Source organism: Panicum hallii, chromosome 5 (assembly GCF_002211085.1).
Source record: "Panicum hallii strain FIL2 chromosome 5, PHallii_v3.1, whole genome shotgun sequence".
NCBI lineage: Eukaryota > Viridiplantae > Streptophyta > Magnoliopsida > Poales > Poaceae > Panicum > Panicum hallii.
The window spans coordinates 7,067,207-7,089,633 of record NC_038046.1 but is presented as its reverse complement, the minus strand read 5'-3'; the positions used below and the strand labels follow the sequence as shown (position 1 = coordinate 7,089,633).

At 48.4% G+C, this 22,427-nt stretch overlaps 3 protein-coding genes across 3 annotated transcripts; 2 read left to right on the top strand and 1 right to left on the bottom strand.

The window, feature by feature from the left end:
• Window positions 1–5,026: 5,026 nt before the first annotated feature.
• LOC112896016 (transcription factor GAMYB-like) lies at window positions 5,027–8,923 on the top strand. The gene is made up of 4 exons (XM_025964050.1): window positions 5,027–5,312; window positions 5,748–6,137; window positions 7,192–8,215; window positions 8,322–8,923. Exons 2-4 carry the CDS (start codon window positions 5,766–5,768, stop codon window positions 8,585–8,587), a joined length of 1,662 nt encoding a protein of 553 aa, XP_025819835.1. The 5' UTR covers window positions 5,027–5,312; window positions 5,748–5,765; the 3' UTR covers window positions 8,588–8,923.
• Window positions 8,924–11,129: 2,206 nt separating this feature from the next.
• On the top strand, window positions 11,130–16,640 carry LOC112893321. Its single transcript, XM_025960574.1, has 3 exons — window positions 11,130–11,529; window positions 12,268–14,463; window positions 14,553–16,640. Exons 2-3 carry the CDS (start codon window positions 12,291–12,293, stop codon window positions 16,190–16,192), a joined length of 3,813 nt encoding a protein of 1,270 aa, XP_025816359.1. The 5' UTR covers window positions 11,130–11,529; window positions 12,268–12,290; the 3' UTR covers window positions 16,193–16,640.
• Window positions 16,641–17,293: 653 nt separating this feature from the next.
• Window positions 17,294–20,818, bottom strand: LOC112891848. The gene is made up of 8 exons (XM_025958833.1): window positions 20,602–20,818; window positions 20,424–20,515; window positions 20,246–20,320; window positions 20,034–20,140; window positions 19,855–19,910; window positions 19,536–19,686; window positions 18,471–18,773; window positions 17,294–18,275 (listed from the first exon to the last, which is right to left on the bottom strand). The coding sequence occupies exons 1-8, from the start codon at window positions 20,764–20,766 to the stop codon at window positions 17,416–17,418; spliced, it is 1,809 nt and encodes a 602-aa protein (XP_025814618.1). The 5' UTR covers window positions 20,767–20,818; the 3' UTR covers window positions 17,294–17,415.
• Window positions 20,819–22,427: the final 1,609 nt, after the last annotated feature.

The following is a 22,427-nucleotide window of genomic DNA, read 5'->3' as shown; positions in this document are numbered from 1 at the left end:
GAAGAAGAACGCAGCGAGCGCTTTGCTCTTTCTTTCTTTCTTTTTTCCTACAAGAGCAGGTGAGCGCGCGCACTACCCTCAAGAAAAGGTGAGCACACGCTATTTTCTCATAAAAACGGACATGAATGCGGCGAGCACCGTACGCGTGTCGTCCCTGTCCAACCCCCCAACCCATCCATCGCCGGTCGGTCGACCGACCGCAGCCCGGTCGCGGACGGAGCAGCGCCACCAACCTGACCCCCGTGGTTTCGCCGTCGTACGCCGCGCCGGCGATTGGAGCTAGCTAGGCGATGCGCGCACCGGCGCGTGACGCGTCGGCGTCTTGATCACGTACACAGCCACCGCATCCGCTCCGTGCGTGCCGCGCCGCGCCGCGCTGCCATCGCATCCGGCCGCCGAAACATACCCGCGGCACGTCCCGAGCCGGAGCTACAAAACGGTGTGGTCTCCGAATTCCGAGCCCGGATGCACGCCGCACGCCCAAGGATGGCAAGCGTTACTCGGAGCGCGGCGAAAGGCAGCGGCCGCTCTTGCCCCAAGCAAGGAGGACCATGCCAGGCGAGAGGCGACGGACGCCACCGCCTGCCTGCCTGGGCAGCCTGGCCGGCCGCTGTGTCGACGCCTCCGGCCTCCATGGATGGACCCAGGGGGCCGCCTCTCCCGGTTCCGGGGCGTCCGCCAGGCGCCAGCCACAGCGTCGCGGTACAGCGAGGAGGGGGCCACCGTTCGCCCCGCGCAACATGGGCGGGGGTGGGTGGGACCACGAGACCCCCCGCAGGGGGGCCGGTGGGGCCCGCGAGCACCCCCCACGAGGCCTGCATGTTCGCCCCCGGTTGCTTGCTCGCCTCGCCCTCGCCTAGTCGCCTGACTCGTCGCGTGGGGGGGTCGGGGTCCGCAAAAGCCCGGTCCGGTCCGGTCCGGTCCGGGGTCCTGGTTCCAGCCGCGCGGGGCCCACCCATCCCCCGCGCGCGGGAATGCCGGACCCACAGGTGGGTCCCCCCTTCGTGGTAGGCGCCACGCAGGGTTGCCGGGGAAAAAGGAAGGGGAGGGACGGTCGCGCGTCACCCGCATCGCGCGACGCGCTCGCGGGCCCGGACCCTTCTCTCCCTGAGCGTCCGAGCCACCCCTTTTTCCCCGTCGGCTCGCCGTGGCGTACGGCCAGAACTGCCGTGCCGCCGGTGATCGATCGGAACGGTTCATACATGAGAGGCCTTCAGGCCTCGAGGAACCAGGACGGTGACGACTGGTGAGGGGCGATCGAGCGAAGCGAACGGTGGCACGAAACTCGTGCCCCGTTCCCCCGTCTCTCTTTCTCCCCCTGCGTAGGTTTCTTGTTTCAGGCCAGTCCTGCACGGCTGGCGCCCGGAGCCTTTTTGCTTCCGCGCCTGTTGCGTGCGCGCCCGGTTCGCCAGCGACCGACCCATTCTGCATGCACGGCTCTTCCAATACAAAAAAAAAAAAGAAAAACTCTTGAAAGAATTCCAATGCAAATCTGATTTGTGGCTGTCTATCGATGCACGATGGCAGCATGGCCTCGTGCCCTCGTTCCTTTCTTCCTTTTCCTCCCTTTCTTTGAAAAGCTATTTTCTTTCCTCTTCCTGAACTGACGTTTCTGTCGAGTTTGATCGCTGTAATTATTTTACAGAAAGTAAATTATAGAGCTACGATCCGAGCTACATGTCCCGCTGGTCCGCGGGTCTTCACGTACGTGGGGCAGCGTGACCATTACTGCCGCGGTACAGCGACAGTGGAGCGGTGCAGTACTTGTAGATTGCGCGAAGATCCGTGGGCTACGGCTCTGAATCGCCCGTGGCCTGGCCGCAAAAGTGGCTCCCGTTCCCGTAGCCCGTCAGCCTGCGCCGGTCGTACGAAGAGAAGAAATCACGCCCCTGTCCTCGCCGGTCGCCACTGACCAACCATCGTAGCAGTCTAGCGGGATTAAACACCGATCGATCGAGTAGTACTCGAAGTGAGCACAGACCACTAGTGCCTCCACGTACGATACCGTGTCCTTTGCTTTCCTTTTCCAGACCTGCCCGAGTTACCCTTCTCTGCTAGAGCAGAAAATTACCGGCCAACTCAAGGCTGTGCCGGGTAAGTACGTAGTACAGTACTGGAGCTGGTATACTCTGCCTTGTACTGTACCGGTAACTTTTCTTTTCCAGGGATCTATGCTGCAGCTTTCATGATGACCGCGGTCCATCGCACGCACGTACTTACTACGTGAAAATAAAGTATTAACCTTTATTTACCGCTTTCTTTGTGGGAGTGTTTGACGGGGAATAAATGCCAGGTCCATGTGAAAAAAGCAAGGGATTTGTGTTCACGAATTGAGGTAATGGGTGAAAAGAAGCCATACACTCTATGCTGGTGCATCTACGATGCTACTGGTAGGCTGCATCAAAGTGTTTGAAACATTGTTCTCCCTGCGTGCTGCGTTTCAATTGAACGGCGTTCTTTTGACCGGAAATCCTTTTTTTTTTGCAGCATATGCAGGTCCCCATGCACGTAAACTAGCGTAGTTTTTATCTTCGGATATTATCGCCCTCCCATGTAATCATTTTCATTTATTCTTTTATGAAAAGATAGGTTGCATCGGATGCCAGTTTTACGTCAACGTTGAACCTTCAATCAGCTTTCCATAAAGTCCGTTAAAGGAAATGTTTTGCATCGGAGGAGCTACCTTTTTTTTTCTCTTGCATGAGACGTCACAAAAGTGTTGCTCGAGTCTTTTCGATTAAAATTCATCTTCGGATATGTTTAAGAGTGCACGAATTTTATTAGAACTCTAAGATATGAGAATTTTTCATAATAAAATTCCATGGTGCACACGCGCCTTTGTTTTCAAAAGCCTCGTATAGATTGGCAATGCAATCCTTACCAAAAAAGCATCCGCGTCTGCGTACAAGAAGTACTGCAACTAAGGCTTCACCACTCGAACAAAAAAGATTGTTCCACGTAGAAAAAGCGCCCAAAGCTGATCAACTCCATCCACTGCTGTTCACGATACAGTATTGTACCCTGGCTAAGTCAATTCCTATTGTATGCCGTACCACTCCTGATCAAGAGCTCTAAGCCTGCAGCAGGCAGGCAGGCAAGAAGATACGATGCGAGACAAATTTAATGGAGCGGGGGCATGTGCGGTTTCCCCTCCGGGCCTGACACGCAGGGACGAGCACCTGGGCGGCGCACCACGTGCGCCCCCCGATTTAGCAACGCCGCGAGGCTCCCTCCGTCGCCCACCAAACACCGCCGGGCCGGCTGTCCCCTTCGTCCCCATGCACTCTTCTCCTCCTCCCTTCCCCCGCCGCGCGAGCGCGACGGCGTGTTTCGGCCCGGAAGCAACCGGGATGGATGTGCGAGGTCCGGCACCGCACCCTCCTTTTCTCTGGAGCTCTCGCCGCGCGGGTTTTGATGGCTCTTGGCTTCCTCGCGGCCTCGGGTGCGGTGGATCCTGGTGGTGGTGGTGGGTAAAAGCTGTGGCCTGATGGAGGCGTGCATGCAACGGTTGACTTGTCGTCCGCGCGAACTGGCATGCTGGAGTGTTATTCTGATCGAGCAGCAAAGTTTGAGCAGCGAGGAAGAGTGACGCGATCGTCACCGTGAGCTAGTGCACCTCCGCTAAAATTAGTGTTCGTTCCACGTGAAACCTTGACGATTTTATCTTTTCTCCCTTTTTCGATAAAACCCTTGGGGATGTATCATATTGTAAACTGTAAATTGCCATGGGTGCTACAGAATTGTTTTTTTTTAAAAGAGAGGGACAAGTAATAAATACTTGATAGGACATGCCAGCCAGTGAAAGCGAAAAAAAAAACATCGTGAACAATGATATGTTGATAAATGTCGATGTGATATGGAACAATGATATGTCCGGCTGGTATGCACAGCATCGTCGAAAGTCACATTGTTGATTCGGGCTTGAAACCTTGAACCTAGGACCGTGCTTTTGTTTGTATAGGTGATTGGGAGAGCTCATGGTCTAATAATACTATAGTCTTTGGAGAAAAACACACTAAGGGAAAAGCAGTGGCAGAATGGATTAGAGTTATAAACAGTAAGCGAGAAAGGCTGTACCATTACTATAAAAGGAAAAAATTCTCTAGAGTTGGTATAAAGAGACACCTTTCCTTTGAGCAACTTGGAATTGTTTTGGGCGTTTAACTGAAGGTATCTTCTCATTCACAAGGTATATTCATCATTTCATCTACGCTCTACACACATAAAAGGAGATTCCATAAATGACACTTGGCTATTTTCTTTTGGCAAGTGGCTGAGTAAACCAATATCCCCTATGTAAACTCCTTGCGAAATTTCCAATCGAAGAAATTTCACAGCAACACATTGGTAAATTTTGTTAGCAATTTTAATGCTACAATGGAGAAAATTCATTGGAATTTCGTGGAAAGATTTTGGTCCCAATAAGAAAAGATGAGTCATGAAAATGTAGAATTAGGAGAATGCTATACGTAATACGTTATATGGTTGAAAAGGCAAAGTGGTCCGTTAATGTCCCTAGCGTACGATTGGAATTGAGAGGTCAGGATTGTGTCTTCTACCTCTCAACTAATTTCTTCTTCCTCGCGTGTTTTCCCGCCTTCTGCTCGATTGCTTCAACTATCATGACGACGCTCCTACCTCCAAGTCCGCCGTCATACCTATGGTGCTAACATCTCGTTTCTACACTCCATGGCCATCCACCTCGCCCACCGCCTACTTAGAAACCCGCAGCGGTGGGCAACATTGCATCACAATAGGTGTGTGAAAAGAATTTACAATTTGAGTCTGCATAGAGCATAGAACTTGTTTTTAATAAAGATGTATTCACATTCACAGTTTGGGTCGCCTAGAGTATAGTACTTGCTGTAAATACAGATGTATTCTGCAATAGTTCAGGAGAAGAAAATTTTTAAAGAAATTAGGGGCCTAGGGAGAGAAAATAGGTGCCCATGCGCTCACGCCCAATACCATGGCTTCTCTGGCGCTGTACCTTTCAGCTTTATAATCTGCCCCCAAGCAAATCCTCCACTCTCGCAGCCAGGCTCGCGCACTCTCTCTCCTCCGCCTGCTCTCTCCCTCCTCAAAACTCTCTCCCTCCCCTGAAAATTCTCCACATACTCTGGTTCTAAGTGGTGGCGGCATCTCGCTTAGGCGAGATCCTCCTCGCCCGGTTTCTACTCCTCTGCTCCACCCAAGTCGCCTCCTTTCCTGCAATCCTCTGCTGAGCTCACAAGAGCAGGGGGGCAATTGGAGGAGCTCAACTCAGCACCACCCCCGCCTCGATCGGCACCGGCTGCTGCGAGATCGGCCAGGTAGCTCCCGTTCTTGCTGAATTCCGAATTATTTTGGGCGGCTTGGTGTGATCTGAGGGGGAAAGTGCTGAATTTTGGTTCCCTTCCTTCTCCGCCCCAATTCTGCCGTTCGAGAATTGCCGTTCTTGGGACGTGGGGAGTGCTGGTCACGGCATGTGGTGCTTTGATCTGTGAATTATGAGAAACGAAGCCACCGTTCTTTCTCTTCTTCTTTACCGGAAATCTCGGCTAAACTGTAGTGCTGCCACTGCTTGGAGTTTTTGAGCTGAACATGGTTTAGCCGTTAATTAAGTCCTTGTTTCCTTTTCTTCCTGATGAATTTGGGAATTTGGTAGTAGTTTTCATCGAGTGATACTGCTCTTTTCATTATTTTTTGGGAATAACCCAAGTACTAATCTAATACTGCTTCCACCCTGTTTTGCGTCCATAATTCAGGCGGCCTGACCGCGCGCGATGTATCGGGTGAAGAGCGAGAGCGACTGCGAGATGATGCTGCAGGACCAGATGGACTCGCCGCTGGCCGACGACGGCAGCAGCGGCGGGGGGTCGCCTCACAGGGGTAGCGGGCCGCCCCTGAAGAAAGGGCCGTGGACATCCGCGGAGGACGCCATCCTGGTGGACTACGTCAAGAAGCACGGCGAGGGGAACTGGAACGCGGTGCAGAAGAACACCGGTCTGTTCCGCTGCGGCAAGAGCTGCCGCCTCCGGTGGGCGAACCACCTCAGGCCCAACCTCAAGAAGGGGGCCTTCACCCCCGAGGAGGAGCGCCTCATCATCCAGCTCCACGCTAAGATGGGGAACAAGTGGGCGAGGATGGCTGCTCATGTAAGTGCTATGATGATTCCATCCTCTGCACATGACCATGCAGTTCTTTACTAGGTTTCCAGAATTGATTCGTTCTTTGGGTGGTCACGTACGTGCAGTTTTTAATCCAAGGTGTTTAATTCTGTACTTAGGAATTACCGTTTCGTGAAAAATAGCGATGGTTTATTTAGCGAACTATTTCGTTTTCACGCATTGGAACTGTACTTGTATGTTCATGCGGCTTTACTGTTACTGTTCTACAATACGATTTTCAAGTTTAATTCAGTAGATGCCATCTTTGTTTTTTAAAAAATTAGGCCTGGAAACTTTCGTGTAGCAACCTGCTCAAATCATCCTGTTACCAAGATCCTGGTCCACAAATCCTAAAGTTTCTATGATCACTCCTGATCTGGAACACCACGAAATGATCACTTTCAAATATTTTTTAGCTTTGGTTTTCAACTCCATATGACCTGTCAGTGTTAGTCTTTTATGGATAAAGACATCGTTGGTAGTCATATTCAAAGGTAGGAATACTTCACCTGAGCAGCAAAGACAGCTACCGCAGAGGCTGACTCTACTTTCTTTGTCACGAAAAGCATGTTGGCCTTGCTACTAGTTTTTCTTTGAATTTCAACAATCAACTGGAAAGGACGCTCAACACGGCAATTGTGTCTTATCTCTTATCAATCCTTTTTTCTTGAGACTTAGGTAACTCATATTCTCATGTTAGCGAACTCTAAAAATCTAGCCAGACCGTCTTTGTCTAACATACAAGCTACTTGACGATAAGGTGCTTAAATTGATAACTTGAGAAGATATATTTCGGTGTCACCAAGTAGTAGCACCATTTTTGCCATCGTCACTAGTATGTTCTTACTACATTTTGGTAAGACATAAGTTCTGGTCAATTAATTCTTTCGCCCTGTCTTTAATCGAAATATATGGTATTATGTTTTGAAATATTTCATATGCCTTATCATGTATGCATGTCTCCAGTTAGTTCCTATTTTTACCCTGGATAATTTTAGCCTTTATCTATATTGTCATCATTAACCTTGAGCACTCTTCTCAGTTGCCAGGGCGTACTGACAATGAAATTAAGAACTACTGGAACACTCGAATAAAGAGATGTCAACGAGCTGGTCTTCCTATCTATCCTGCTAGTGTATGCAATCAATCTTCAAGTGAAGATCAGCAAATTTCTGGCGATTTTAACTGTGGCGAGAATATATCCAATGATCTTCTGAGTGGGAACAGTCTTTATCTACCAGATTTTACCAGTGACAATTTCATTGCTAATACAGAGGCTTTATCCTATGCACCTCAGCTTTCAGCTGTTTCAATAAGCAATTTGCTTGGCCAGAGTTTTGCATCAAAGAATTGTAGCTTCATGGATCAGGTAGACCAATCAGGGATGCTGAAACAATCTGGCTGTGTGCTTCCTGCATTGAGCGATACTGTTGATGGTGTGCTTTCCTCAGTGGATCAATTTTCAAATGACTCTGAGAAGCTCAAGCAGGCTTTAGGTTTTGATTATCTCAATGAAGCCAATGCTAGCAGCAAGACTATTGCACCTTTTGGGGTTACACTTTCTGGCAGCCATGCCTTTTTAAATGGCATCTTCTCTGCTTCTAGGCCCATCAATGGTCCTTTGAAGATGGAGCTCCCTTCACTCCAAGATACCGAATCTGATCCAAATAGCTGGCTCAAGTATACTTTGGCTCCTGCAATGCAGCCTACTGAGTTAGTTGATCCTTACCTGCACTCTCCAATAGCGACCCCATCAGTGAAATCTGAGTCTGCATCACCAAGGAACAGTGGTCTTCTGGAAGAGCTGCTTCATGAAGCTCAGGCACTAAGATCTGGGAAGAACCAACTACCATCTGTCAGAAGTTCAAGTTCCTCTGCTGGTACACCATGTGAGACTACTACGGTGGTTAGCCCAGAGTTTGATCTCTGCCAGGAATATTGGGACGAACATCACAGTTCTTTCCTCAATGATTGTGCTCCTTTCAGTGGATATTCGTTCACTGAATCCACTCCTCCTGTTAGTGCCGCATCACCTGATATCTTTCAGCTCTCCAAAATTTCTCCTGGTGAGTACATATAATTCGATGACCCTTTTCTTCTCAATGGCACCCTTTCTTTCTTTTTTAAAGAAAACGCACCCTTTCTTTCAGCTGACCGCTTATTCATTTGCAGCACAAAGTCCTTCAATGGGCTCTGGTGAGCAGGCAGTAGAGCCTAAACATGATACCGCAGGTTCACCTCATCCTGAAAACCTGAGGCCAGATGCACTATTCTCTGGTAACACAGCTGATCCATCCTCTTTCAACGATGCCATCGCAATTCTACTGGGCAACGACATGAATGCCGAGCCCAAACCTGTTCTCGGCGACGGAATCGCATTCGGTTCTTCCTCATGGAGCAACATGCCGCACGCCTGTGAAATTTCGGAATTCAAATGAATTCCCTGCTGCTCCTTGAACGCTGAAGGAGGTTCTGTTCTTGCCGATTGTATTGAGGTCAATGTCAAGGAAGGCCTTATTGATTCTCTGACGCCGCATTACTGACAGAGACCCTTTGAGGGCGCCCAGGTGCAGCAGCTACCAGATGTGATGATCTTCATGCGACTAGTCCTTTTATCGAATAAAGAGCATGGAGAGAAGCCGGATATTTTACTTTTGTTGCTTTCTATTAGAGAACCGTTTTTGTCATCCCTGTGGTCTGGATTCTGTTGGAAATGCTTCATGATTTTTGTTGAACAATGTAATATCAGTCATGTGATGTCATGCTGTGTACTATCTCGTCGATGGATTTGCATGTGGTAGCAATTTACTGAAGCATACATTGCTGCTAGCATATCCTTTCCGCAGCTTGGAAAATTGATGCTTTTTTAGATGTGCATTGCATTGCTATATGGAATTGAGAAGCCTGTATCATATTTAGGCCCCTGTTTTTTTTTTGAGGAACGACGGGGGATGAGACTGAGAGTCCCCAATTACCACAGATGCCGGCATTAGCAGGTAATGGACGGTGCAGGGTAGAAATGCAAAGCAGGGGCGAGGTAGATTTCAGGGTGGTAGGCCCCTGATTCCGTGAGAGCACCAATCTTGCAAATCTGCAGCTTTAGCTGGTGGCTGGAGGAAAAAGGAGCGGGGATAAGATGCCAGGTGATGAATGATTAGGGTTGCAACATTGTGGCTTCAGAGTTGGAACCCAAAAGATGTTGCATCATCGATGACACTGAGGAGGTCGCGACGCTGCACGTTCGCAGACGCCGTGTACCTAATTTCTCACATTTTCATGCGTTGTATTCGTCTTTTTTGGTTGCACGCGATCAGTTTCTTTTATTCTTCGTTAGTAATCCTGTGTGCTGCACATCGATCTTTTGGGCATCCTGGTACTTTTATACTTTTCTTGTCATTGGCCTACAAGTTTTCTTGTCATCATGCGAGCAGCTTTTCTTCAGCCACTACCATGTGCACACTTGGCACGGTTGTGAAGACCTGTCTTTGTCCTTGTGTTAGATGAGGAGGACTGCTCCAAGGTTTTCAGAATTTATTTCACCTGCATGCTTATATACTTAGTACCTCTGCTTCGAGCTTCAACAGTGACAGCAGCCTACGAGACTTGCGCGCCTACGGATGGATCCGGACGCACGGTGCGCACCGGCCCCCATCCATGATCAGGCCGTCACGCGATGTGCGTGGCATGCATGAGCTAGGCCGCCCAGCGCCACCGCCGCGCACGCCGATCCCGTGCACGCACGCGTACCCGTCCCCGGCGTACTGCGGCGGCGGCGGCGAAGATGCCCGCGCTGCTAGTAGCAGTGAATCGATCAGCCGACGGACGCAGAGGCGGGCGGGTAGTATACGCCAATGCACAAGCCGCAACTCACAACTGCGTGCTGAAATGTATAGTACTCTACATGCTGTTGATCTGCAGCTTCTTAGAAGATGTCCTTGGACGAACAGATCTGTCAGGAAGGCTCGAGGATCTCCAATTCTTTGCTAGCCTCTTTGGTTTCCTTTTTTTTAAAAAAAATATCTGAATGGAAGATTGGATTTCTGAAACCTCTGTAGCGTGGGGAGTCAATGCACGCATGTGGCTTGTTGTCTCCGAGTTTCAGTGGGGCAACTCATTTCTTCAGCACGGCACGCGATATCCTCTCTCGACTCTTTCGAGGTCCAGTTTTTCTCAACAAGGGAATCACGCCACGCGTGGTTTGGTTGGTCCGTGGCATGCGTACATGTAGAGACAAACATTGTTGCACTGCAATCTTGTTTGGATAGCTGGCATCGACGTGCCGGTTATTCATCCTGGAGAGCGATCTAGCAGGCTTGACAACTGCGCACCTGCCTGCACCCGATCGGATTGGGGTCTGAATGTTTGGTCCATCACTCGGCTGAATAGGACATGTCTGACAGGGACACTTGTTTGGTCAGATCGAGCCCTCGTTTCCGATTTTCAACCGCACGACTACGAGCACGTCCATGCTCCACGTGTTGATTAGGAACAATCAGTCTCACTCACCAAACGGGGCAGATTTGTGATTCGTCCGTCAGCAGCAGCTGATTCAGGCAACCGTGCCCGGCCGCCTCTGCTGCTGCGCTGTGTGCCTCAGTGCCTGTGCGCAGTGCCGCGAAAGCTAGCAAATCGCGAGATGCGAGCACAGTGCCGCTGCCGCCGGCCTCCGACAGCGGAGCCTGCGCCAGCGAACCACCGGAAATTCTCACTCGCTGTCGCGGTGCAGACACGGGGCCCCACCACCGCCCGAACCTCCGTGACTCTGCCGCTGGGCCCGGGGTACCGGGGGCCCACCACCGTCAGCCGCACGGAGCCGTCACCGTCACGCTCACGCCGGCCCCGAGCGGCGAGGCGCCGAAGAAGCCATCCGCGACAACTGTGCCAACGCGGACGGAGTAGCGGGGCCCACCACTCCCTGCCCAACGCTTTCTGCTGCTGCTAGCCCTGCTGCTGCCGCCGCTTTCCCTTTTCCGCCCCTTCCCTCCCCTCCTCGGGCGATCGCCATCGCCGCCGCCCACCGCCCGCTCCGTCCCGCCGCGACCGGCGGCCGAAAGTGGCGGGGCGGCGGTCCAGGGCCCCCACCATTCCTGACCTCCCTGTCTGTCCGCCTGCTGCTGCTGCTGGTATCCCACCGCACGGATACGCGCGCACGTTTCGCGCATACGCCACTGCTGCTGGCTTTGACCTCGGGGGCGCGATCCCTTGCTCCTCTTGACTCGGCCCTCGCTCCCGTTCCTGCCTCAGCTGCCGGCGCCTGGTCGCTGTACATCGCCACAGGGCTCCATTTGCTGCCCCCCTTGTCCGTTTCTTCTTCCGCTCCTCCTTGGAGTTTTCTCCGGCCTCGCTCGCAGCTGCTGGCCGCTGCCGAGCTTCCTGAAAGGTACGTGGCGCTCTTTCCGGTAACGTTTGATTCGACTGGCGGGTTGTGGTTGATGAGCCTGGGATGGATTGTGGGATGGTCGATCTAGCTTCGCTGATTTGTGGATTTGGGCCATGATGCTGAGTTGTCAGTAGCGAAGATCTGTTTGCCCCTTGCTTGATCGGCAGTGGATGGTCGTGTCTCAGCTGTTTGAGGACCAAGATCGGATTTGTTTACCCTCGAATTGAGGATTAGGTTTTGTTATCAGAATCTGAAGCTATTAGATTGTTTTGCATACTATCTCTGGTGATCAGTTTGCAAGGTTGGATTTGTGCTGTTTTGCCGACAGGTGCTTGCTGCTGTTGATCTAGTGATCAGCCCGTAAATTCAAGAGTTTTCTTGTGCTGTTCTGTCAACAAGCGCTAGCTAATTGCTGAATAAGAATTGGCTATGGACGTGCCTCATGCTGGTGCTGGGCTAGTCCTGATCCTGTTTGATTAGTCTTTGTGGATCTATTTGTGAGGGCGGTGTATAATAAAAGTGTGCGATTAGTGTCATTAGATCAAATGAATATCAAACATCTGCATTAGCTCGGGGAGAGAAAAATTGAATAAGCTTGTTCTAACTCGCAGGGTAATTTATACATGGGTTTATTAAATTAACATCGCTTCCAAGTTGCTTTGTATCTATCAGTTAATCCAAACACAGCTACTTTATTCCACTCAACTAATAACTTCTTTTTCCTTGTGATTATGGTAGGTTTGTGTTGGAGGCTACATGCCATGGCCCTTGAGGCAAAACAAGCTGCTCAATGTATCAAGAGAGTTTTGAGGCTGTCTATTAGAAAAGGCTATAGATTTGTTTCTGAACACCCAATCCTCTTCGGTTTGGGTGTTTTGCTCTATTTATTGTACAGATCTTCGCCAGGGTTCTTCGCGTTCCTGCTTTCTTCTTCACCTGTAATTATATGTACTACTCTTCTTCTTGGAGTCCTACTAAGTTATGGTGAAATTAATCTTCCCGAGGCTAGTGAAGATCACAAGGGAACTCCAGAAATTTCAGCTTTCAAAGTTGGAAATTCATCCAGTGATATTCCTTTTGAAGCAAATCAGAGACTTCCAGTGCCTGAATTCAGGCAGGATACATCAAACTTCAAAGAGAGGGAAATTAAACAGACAATTTCCTTCAAAGAGAGGGCTAGCGAGCATGTTGATGTGGATGATGATGTTCCTCTTCTGAAGAGAGCTGATGAAGAAGATGAGAGAGGCGATTGGCGTAACATACCTAGAACACTAACACCATTTTCTTCTATGGTCAATCTTCACCAAGAGTCTGGGATCAAGGAGGGCTTGATCTTTAATAAGAAAAGAGAATCAGAAGGTTCATTTTTCATACAAGATAGGGCTGACAGGCAGACTAGCCTATTTGATGGTGCCCATCTGAGTGGTCTGAATCACAAAGATACATCCTTAGGTTTGTTTTCATCCAATGAGAATGTTAATAAACATGTTGACATGGAGGAAAATCTGAATCAAGAGAGAGTTACAGATTCAGCAGCTAGCAAAGATAGAGAGGTTTCTGAGGAGAAGCAAACTGAAGAGCGTTCTGGAACTAGTAAATCAGCTTCTTCTATTTCTTTTCACCAATGTGAACAGACTGTCAGGCTTAATGTTGATACTAGAAATATTGCTGAGGACAAACTGCTTGATTCTTCTCTTGGCTCACCATGGGCAAGAGTTGGCAGTCAAGATGGTTCATCTGGTTTTGACTCTGATGGGGATGAGAGTTCTTCTCCTGATGCTTCCATGACTGACATTGCTCCAGTTCTTGATGAGATTGACCCACTTCTGGGTGCCGATTCTGCTCGTCCTGATCCCATTCCTAAGGATGATTCAGACACTGATTCTCATGCCTCAGAGGATCATCAAATTGATGATGATAGTAACGATGAGGGTGACGACAATGATGCTAAAGATAATGTGGAGGGGAAGAAGAAAGATGATGGGAGAGAAGCTGCATTTCTTTGGACAGCGGATGATGAAAAGAATCTGATGGATCTTGGGTATTCTGAGATGGAAAGGAACCGCAGGTTGGAAATTTTGATGGCTAGGCGAAGATCAAGGAAGAACATAAGATTTGAAATCGACAATAATTTGATAGATGTCGACAGTAATGGTGCTGGTAGAAGTTTAGATGATTTGTCACGCTTCCGTGCACAAGTACCTCCTATTGCAGTGCCAAGAAGGAACCCTTTTGATCTTCCTTATGATTCTGAAGAAGCAGCAATTCCTGGCTCAGCTCCTTCAATTCTGCATGCACGGAAGAACCCATTTGATCTTCCCCTTGAACAGCCTCATGACACTGGTGTCCCCGCGCGTGATAATATAAATGCTGGAGAATCTGTGATGTCACCTCGTCGTGACATGATCTTCAGAAGGCATGAAAGCTTCAACTTTGGAGGGACGGATGCAATCCAGGAGAGGCGTTTTTCTAGACTCAAGCCATATTTTGTCCCTGAAACAGTGGAATGGAATGCGAGCAATTTCCAAAGACAGTTCAGCGATAAGAGTGAGTCTAAATTGAGCTCTGTTACTGAATCTGATATGGCTTCTTCAGTTGCTGATCAGGAGGATCACAAGGACCATGATGAAAAGGATCTGCACATGGAACACGAGTCACCTGCTCTAGTGAGACAGGATAGTGACCTCACAGATGTTGGAAGTGAGTGCTCAGATGGAATCAACTCCATAGATGTTGAACTGGACAACAGTGACATTGATGACCGTGAGATTGCTTTACATCATTTTGTCTTTGAAAGATCGCAAGAAAGGGAAGCACATCTTGCCTCAACGAAAGGAAAGGGTCATGAAGAAGATTATACACCCAAGTCAGCTGGGAATTCCAAGATGCCATTTCATCCAGTTCCTGACTTGCTTAGCTGGGAAGATGGAGATGGTAAGCAAGTTTGATTGGACCACTTTTTATTAATAGCTTAATACTTGTTTTTTTTCAAATTTTTATTTGAACCACCTCTAATTATGCAGGCGACAGCAGCCTTGGTGCTAAACCTTCTTTCCAACTTAACACAGAAGTTAAATGCTCAGAATGGGTTTCCTCCTCCTTGCCAACTGTGGAGGGTGAATCACATTCTGGGGACCTTCCGGAGTACCTTGACACTGATGTTGCATCAAGCTCAAATACTGTTGTACTTGGTGGAAGCAATACTGCTGAGAAAGATGGAAATGTTGATCTCATGTCCTATTCAAACAATGAAATGCCATTAGATAACCTGATTCATGGGTCTATGGAGCTGCCTTCTGAATTTGTCACGGAAACATTGCCGGTCATATCTAGGGACTTGCATCCTATCCCTGAGGAGAGAGTTGTCGAGAACTTCAGCATGCAAGAAAAGCATGAAACGGCAATATTTACTGAATCAGTTGCTTCCTTGACTGGCTTGCATGTAATTGAAGAGCACTTTGATGTTGGATTTGACAGAAGTCTGAGCTCTGTTTCCTCATATCCTCGAGCTAGTGATGCCATCGAATCTCCATCAAGTGAATATGCAGCAGTTTCAAATCCCTTTGTTTCCATGGCTTCTGAACCTAACAAGGTGGATATAGGTGATATGAACAATGAAGCAACTGCAGGATATCTGCTTGATTCTGATGACGAAGCTGGTAAAATCTATCCTGAGCCTATGGAAGAAAGTGGAATTGATGAAAGTTTCTTGTCGGAATTGGACACAGTGGGAGACTTTGGAGTAGAACCAATGAGACTGGACCAGCAGGTGCCAGATCAGGGTTCCCATGATGTAAACCCGGCCAACGGTGTTGCTGCATATTCCATGATTAGCCCTCAGACTTCTGACAATGTCTCCTTGACTATTTCGGAAGCCAGCACTGGAGACTCCAGGGAGCAGTCTCCAGTGGTTGATGACCTAAATGGCCCTGAATTTAGATGGTCACTTGGAGCATCTCATGGTGACCCTGAGCAAACTGTCTACAATCCTCAGAGGCGGATCCTTGAAGCAAGCCCATCTGAAGCAATACACATGGAGTTGAAGCAACCACACAATGAGTCAGAAGCGCCTTCTGATGATACACCAGCAGCAGCATCAAGTGAACTGGAGGTTGCTACAAATGAGTTAGTGACAAGTACAACCAATCCTGAGATGACGATTCTGGATGCGAAGTCTCTGGAGGATATTAAGACTGCCTTTAATCTAGTTAGTGATGTGCCCGCCATGGACACTGAAATTTTACCCATCTCAGGTGTTGATGTTGATTCAGAGCCCAAAGAGAGTGGAGAGCTACACGTCATTGATGCAAGATCTGTCGATGACATTCATGCTGCGTTCAAGGAGCACTGTGATTCTGTTGAGAATAGGTCTTTGGAAGAAAATGAAGGTAAGGCTGGGTATGATGAGAGTGAGACTGCAGAATCCACAAAGCATGATGAACTTACTGAAGCATTACATGCCGAAAGTCCACACAGTGTTGGAGATGCTAGGGAGGTTTTACCAGTGGAGAGTACAATAAATATGATTTCTAATGAGACGAAGACTCAGGATGAAATTGATGCAGTGTTCAGCAAGGTCTCTGATAGCAGTGCCAAGAGTACTGCACAGGCGGTGGAGTCAGAGGGTTCTCGTGAAAGAGAGGAGGAAAATGAACATCATTGAATGCTAAGTTGACAGCTGCAAGGGAAAAAAATAGAATGCCATCTGAGATGTTACCGAGTTTGGGAGAAAAATGCTCCTTGAAGTGCGAAAGCAGCTACCAAGTATTGATGGAGCACTCTTGTTTAGCATCAGGAGCCTGCCACTGTGCACATACTTCACAATACCTAAAATACAAAGTTTTGATTTAGATTTTTTTTTTGTGAATGAATGTGTCTGTTTTAACTTTCTTTTGTTCTTTCAAGGTTTTGGTGGTTTTTTTAGTTTGATTCCCCCCTCCTTTGGCTGTAATTTTAAGAGGTGCAAGTTTTGCCCGGGCACCTCGGTTTGGTGACAGGGAGATACAACAATCTGTTGTACCATGTGATTGAGGTTTTGTTGTACTATTTCATTGAACTGGTGGAGTTGACAACAGAAGAATTACAAAAGCATCTGTTTACCACTTTACCTTCGATTTGAGTCTCTTTGACTGCTACTGTTCTTGCAGTGAATATTTGTCTGCCACCTTCGATTTCAGGTTCACAGCATTCCATCTGCATATTTCTCTGCTACTGCATTCTTCCATAGTGCTGTACCTCCTGGACAGTACGCTCAGAACCCTGCTGGAACCTGACAGAGCGTCAGCATCTCTCAAGAAAACCTACAGAACTAAGCTCAATTTTTTTTGTTTATATCTTGCATGACAACTATTAACCCTAATATCTTACATGATCGATATCAATGAATCCGATTTAAGGTTTAACCGTCCATTCTTTTGTTGCGTGGGCATTATCTTGAGCCTTTGGAATCTGGAAGAGTAATCAATCAAAAACTAATGTCACTGTTCAGTAGGGGCTGTTGTCACTGAGCTTCTTTGCTGCGTACAAACTTGACAGTGTAATTCGTCGGTGTGTAGTGACGGGTCATTTAGTGTAGCTGTTTGCAGTGAAGCCAAAACAGTGCGGCATCAGCTAGAATGCTGCTTTCATATTCATAACTAGCTGATGATGAGATATTCTATATTTCTATGATAAGTTTAGAAGAAAACCAAGTTTTCAAGGCTTAGTCATCCACTCTCTCTAGGGCAAATGAAATAGAAACAAAATGCAAATATGAGAATCAGGATAAATACTGCAGAAACTGAACAAATATGGGGGGAAGGGCACTGTTTCCTCGGCTCCAAGGCAGCACTATCATTTGTCTCAAAACAAAATTGACTATTGAGAGACAAATCTAACTAGATGATATTACAACAACAATTTCATTTTTGATTTTATCAAGAGTAACTCCTCTTCAGACACCTTTTTCCAAACACCACCAACCAGTAATCTACCCTTCAAAGGAGAGGTCGATTCTGGCATATCTGAAATATCATATTCTGGTGATGATCTTGATATTTTCAGAATGCTTCCATCATCCAACTCATCAGACTGGGATTCAAACCTTTCAGAATGATCAACCTCATCAAAAGTTCCATGCTGTTCTGATGTGGCAACCTCCAATCCATGATCCACAGCATCAAAGGCAGGAAGAACAGCACATGAACTAAATGAGCAGGGTATTGTTCCTATCGGACAGGGAGTCCATGACTTTGCTACAGACCATCTATTATGTTTCTCTGGTGTGCTTGTGTTGAATGGTCCTGCAGTGGTGCCAGTTTCCGTTAAGCATGCATTCTTCTGCCTCTTCAACTGTAACTTGAACATTTCCAACGTCTCTGTTGCCTTTTCAAGTGATCCCTGTTCGTTGCATATGGTTCTTGATTGTGGGAGGGAAGAAACTTTAACCAACCTAGGCAAAGATAACACAGGAAGTTTCCTCAATTTCTCCTTCACACTGTTACCGTTGACCATCTCAATCAACAGCAGCGCTGCATCTATCATACATCTTTCACCTGTAATGGATAGATTCAGTAACTTCCGTAGAAGTTTTGCGAGGCAAAAACAAGGAACTGCATTCTTGTCTGAAGAAAGTACTCCTATCTCATGAACAAGCCCAATGTAGCCTGAATCCTTAAGCTCTTTTATGCTTGTGACAAGCCATAGAACCAAGGAACATAGCCTTTTCACTTTAAATGGCCCAACTGGTAGAAATTCATAAGATTCACCTACAAATATAACAAACAATAAGGCCAGAAACAGGGCAGCACAAATAGTACTTCACAAGACCGAATGGAGAACTAGCATCAAGTCTAGACAGCATATCAGGGTTGTTAAGCAATTCATGGGATGAAGTACAGGAAATACCAGACTAATGTCTGCAGAAAGCATAGAACATCGAAGTATGATACTTTTCAAAGTACCTTTGTTTGTGAGTTCTTCCTTGGCTTCAATCATTTCAATTACTGACTTCAGTACACTAAGCAACAATCTTGGTTCTTTCTCTGAAAGTTTCACTATGATAGTTTTCATATCACTGTTTGATATTTGAGTGTCAGATGAGTGATAAACACCCAAACTATGAATTTCTTGCATGTCACTGCTTTCAGGGGACTCTGGAGCATCCAGTTGCATAAGATCCAGTAGAACAGAGACAACCTCAAAGGGATAAGCATAGTATAGCCGTCGAGCATACTTTATGGCTTTGACTATCAGTTTCTCAGAACCTGCAATTTAGAAGTAACAGAACAAAAAGTGAACTGTCTTGGTTGTGACAATGTATTACCTTGACAGTGACTTATATCTTTCGACAACAGCACTTTACTCATTTCTTAGAAGTAGTTAAATACTACTGAAGCAGAATTGACATGAACAGATGGTAGCAATCACACATTCGCAATAAGAATATACAGAAAGTAGATGATGTAATTGTAACAAATAAACGAGGATGCTTAGTTACACAACTACACGTATATATGCCAAAAGAGAAAAGGTTCAGATTAATGGAAGAGATAAGTAAAATCAAAATTTATCATGAGGTGCATTATTTGCACATTCTAGAGCCTAACCCTAGAGTTTTCTTGGCATAAATAGGGGGTGGGGTGGGGTGTGTGGTGGGGGGGGGAGAGAGAATTCATTAATCTTTCTTGCAGAGTGCAATGCATATAGATCAAAGCAAACTGTACCAATCTGGAGAAATCAGTTGAGTACTGTATTCCATGGACTCAAGAGCTCTATATTTCTATTTGCATATTCATGGAAAGTGGGTCCCATTTGTCTTTCCTCGAAGTTATGTTTTCTATGGAAAATTGTCCCAATGAGCTTTCTAATTAGTATAATGAGAAACACCAAGTACAAATAATAACGAACTATCATCTCGTGCTGTAATAAGGCATCTCTAACCAGGGCTACCAGAAGGTCCTACAGCACCAGAGAAGATCAAGTGGCTGGCTCAATCACAGTTCTTTCTATAAGCTGCTGATACTCACGTTTCCTTTTGGAACCTGATTTTGATTCTTTTGAATCATTCTCCTTCAAAAAGGAAGCAATCTCATGCAATCTCAACTTCAGTTCCACTTCAACATCAGGAATTGAATTAGTTTGGCGATCCCAGTAAATACACTTCAACCAATCAAATGCCTGAAAGTAATTTCATCTTAGAAAGTAAAATCATGACTAGAAACAAAGGAACAAATCAAAATTACCAGAACTATCAAAATTATATGAGAACCATGAAACAGCACTTGGTAGCAAAGTGAAAGAACTATATGACAAGAGATCTCATAGATGATGGCAAACTCATTTTACCTTAATACTTGCCAGGCGTAACAGTCGCAGGGAGGGAAGGTTGCGATGGGAACTTTCTACATGCAGGACAAACAATAATCAGGACACAAATGACCATATGAAAACCAGATGAAACAAGTAATCAAATAATAGGAAGTAATTTATAATGTAAAAAGACAAGAGAAACAAAGTCTTCTAACCATGGCGAATGTCCACCAGAACTCGTGGTATTCCAACAGCCTCAGCTAGTTCAGATATGGAACGGCCAGTTTTCTTATGTTGGTTCTCCACAAAACCATTTACAAGCCTGGCAATAGAAGAAAACAATTAGAGGATAAATATTTGGAAAATACAACGAAACCATGTATTACACACAAGATGATGATGATGATTGCAGCGAGAGTTTCCTCACCTCATGATTGCCATACTGTACAGCATCGCGAGCATCTCCTCTGACTCCATGGCATCATCACCAGCCAATCCGCTCCTAGGGGAAGGGGAAAGAGCAAAAAACTTGTGGCATATAAAACCATCCAAATTTTGCAGCTACGAGCCTACGAACAGTTTCAAACTTTCTACAAACATCGTACCGGAAGAAGGGATCCCGCAGACGTATCTCGACGAAGGCAGCGGTAACGTCCACGGGGATCAGGACGGAGCCCCTGCTCCGCCACGTCGCAATCTGAACCAATCAACGGAACACTCAGAAAAATCACCCTTATGCTGAAAAATCGGGGCCTTCTCGCGCTATGGAGAGGAGGGTGTTACCCTGCGAAGAGCGGCGGCGGGGAAGGGGGAGAAGAGGCCGTCGCGCACGAAGCGCCATTCCGCCCAGCTCGACCACGGCACCAGCTTCCGGCCGGTGGAGAGGCCGCCGGAGCCAGTACAGAAGCCGCTCGCTTCGGGCGCCGGCGCCGCTTCCGCCGCCGCCATGGGAGGCGAGACAAGCGGGAGTCTGAACCCTACAAAACCCGTCACCGTGCAACTGGCCAGTGGGGCCGCACAGATTTAGTTAGGAAGGAGCCTGACACACAGCCTCGTGGGACCAGAATGTAAGCGTGGTAACGGGCAGGGTGTTCTTTACAACTTGACCAGAGGAGTTCAGGAGCACAGCCGCCCAACCCCCGGCACATTCCAGCGGAGGCGTGCCGCCGTCCTCGCCAACGCGGCCGGCGCGGAGTGTCGAACAGCTCGAGCTCAAGGTCGTTCCGTCATATCGCCCCTCCACAGAGACTTCACGCGGCGACGTTCTCCACCGCCATTGTCGTTCCGTCGTGGCCTCAGGATCGGCGCGTCGGCGGCCAGCCTTGTCGCTCGCACCGGCTGACGGTACCGACTACCGAGAGGGAGCCCCAGAGAGACACCAGCTCCGCGAGCGGCCGGTCGCGCTCCTTGAGACGGAGGCACGTGCGACCATGGTGGCGGTGGTGGCGGCGGCGGCCGGCAGGCAGCCAAGGAGACAGCGCTCCCGTCCCGGCGTTTCGTCGAACAGCTCGCGAGCAGCCGGGGGGCGCGAGTCGCGAGTCGCGATGGTGGCGAAAGAAAAGTCAAGCGTGGAAGCGGCTGTTTCAAATAAGAGTCCTTAGTGTTTAAGGATATACGTTAAAACGCCCCCAAAAATTGGATCGCGATTAATATCACGATCCAATCTCGGACGCTCGTGTACCGTTGGATCCGATACTTGCGGCCCAGAACGGCTCGGGGCAATATTGCACCGTCTATTTTTAGTTTCAGTCCTTGCTCTTTAATAGCACGTTCAAGCATACCCCTAGATCCAATTTTGGGAAGGCTGTGGAGTGGGGACTTGACCCTTCGTTGACCAGAGCGGTTAAGGGGGACGTGAACCAACCACCGACCGGCGATGAGGTGCCTGCGCCGCCACTCTTCAGACCGGCGTTCCCCCGGGCGAGCACCAGCTGGCTTGACACACGGGGGAAGGCACATGTGCTTCCGTCCCTGCGCCCGTGGAACGCAGCCTGGGGGCACAAACCATTTCGCTGCGCAGCGTCCACCCCATGCGGTGGCGCGCCGGAGCGCCGCCGCGTCCTAGGAAGTTCTTCCCTCCCATTCCTATTTCCTCCCTCCCTACATGAGTACATGCGGCCCTCGCTTGCACCGACAGAGGAACTTGTCGTCCCAGGCTGGCACGCCGGTGTCTCCATCTCGGACCACGGCTGGAACCGCAACCTCGGCTCCTCCCTGTTGCGCCTAGGCTCGCCGGAGCGCCGCCTCGTCCCGGGATTCCGGACGCTACTTCCTCCTCTCTCCTTGGTCCCCCTCGACCTCCATCAGATCCACTTGCGCCTGGCCATGTCCAATGTCCTCTTGTACCGTGCACTCTGAAGTTGCCGCCCCTCCCGAATCTGCGTGCTGACCCACCGACCATCGTCGTCAACCTCGATCCTGTGTGAAACTTGCTCTCCACCGTCCGCCGCCCAGCTCCCGCGCCTGCCTGACGCGCGGAAGCCGAGGACGACCGACCCCTGGCTGTGCAATCCGCGCCCGATCTGGACCGCACGTGCTCGATCCAACCGCTACCCAGGACCAGGGGTGGACGGTATTTGAAATAGCGTCGACCCCGGTCGGTGTTTCAG

Excerpts from the sequence above, each read along its gene's own strand:
- LOC112893321 (XM_025960574.1), top strand. The coding sequence starts at position 12,291 with ATGGCCCTTGAGGCAAAACAAGCTGCTCAATGTATCAAGAGAGTTTTG. Across the intron at positions 14,464-14,552 it reads TAGCTGGGAAGATGGAGATG|GCGACAGCAGCCTTGGTGCT; the intron begins GTAAGCAAGTTT and ends CTAATTATGCAG.
- LOC112896016 (XM_025964050.1), top strand. The coding sequence starts at position 5,766 with ATGTATCGGGTGAAGAGCGAGAGCGACTGCGAGATGATGCTGCAGGAC. Across the intron at positions 6,138-7,191 it reads GGGCGAGGATGGCTGCTCAT|TTGCCAGGGCGTACTGACAA; the intron begins GTAAGTGCTATG and ends CACTCTTCTCAG. Across the intron at positions 8,216-8,321 it reads GCTCTCCAAAATTTCTCCTG|CACAAAGTCCTTCAATGGGC; the intron begins GTGAGTACATAT and ends ATTCATTTGCAG.
- LOC112891848 (XM_025958833.1), bottom strand. The coding sequence starts at position 20,766 with ATGGCGGCGGCGGAAGCGGCGCCGGCGCCCGAAGCGAGCGGCTTCTGT. Across the intron at positions 20,141-20,245 it reads TACAGTATGGCAATCATGAG|GCTTGTAAATGGTTTTGTGG; the intron begins GTGAGGAAACTC and ends TTCTATTGCCAG. Across the intron at positions 18,774-19,535 it reads ATCAGGTTCCAAAAGGAAAC|GTTCTGAGAAACTGATAGTC; the intron begins GTGAGTATCAGC and ends TCTAAATTGCAG.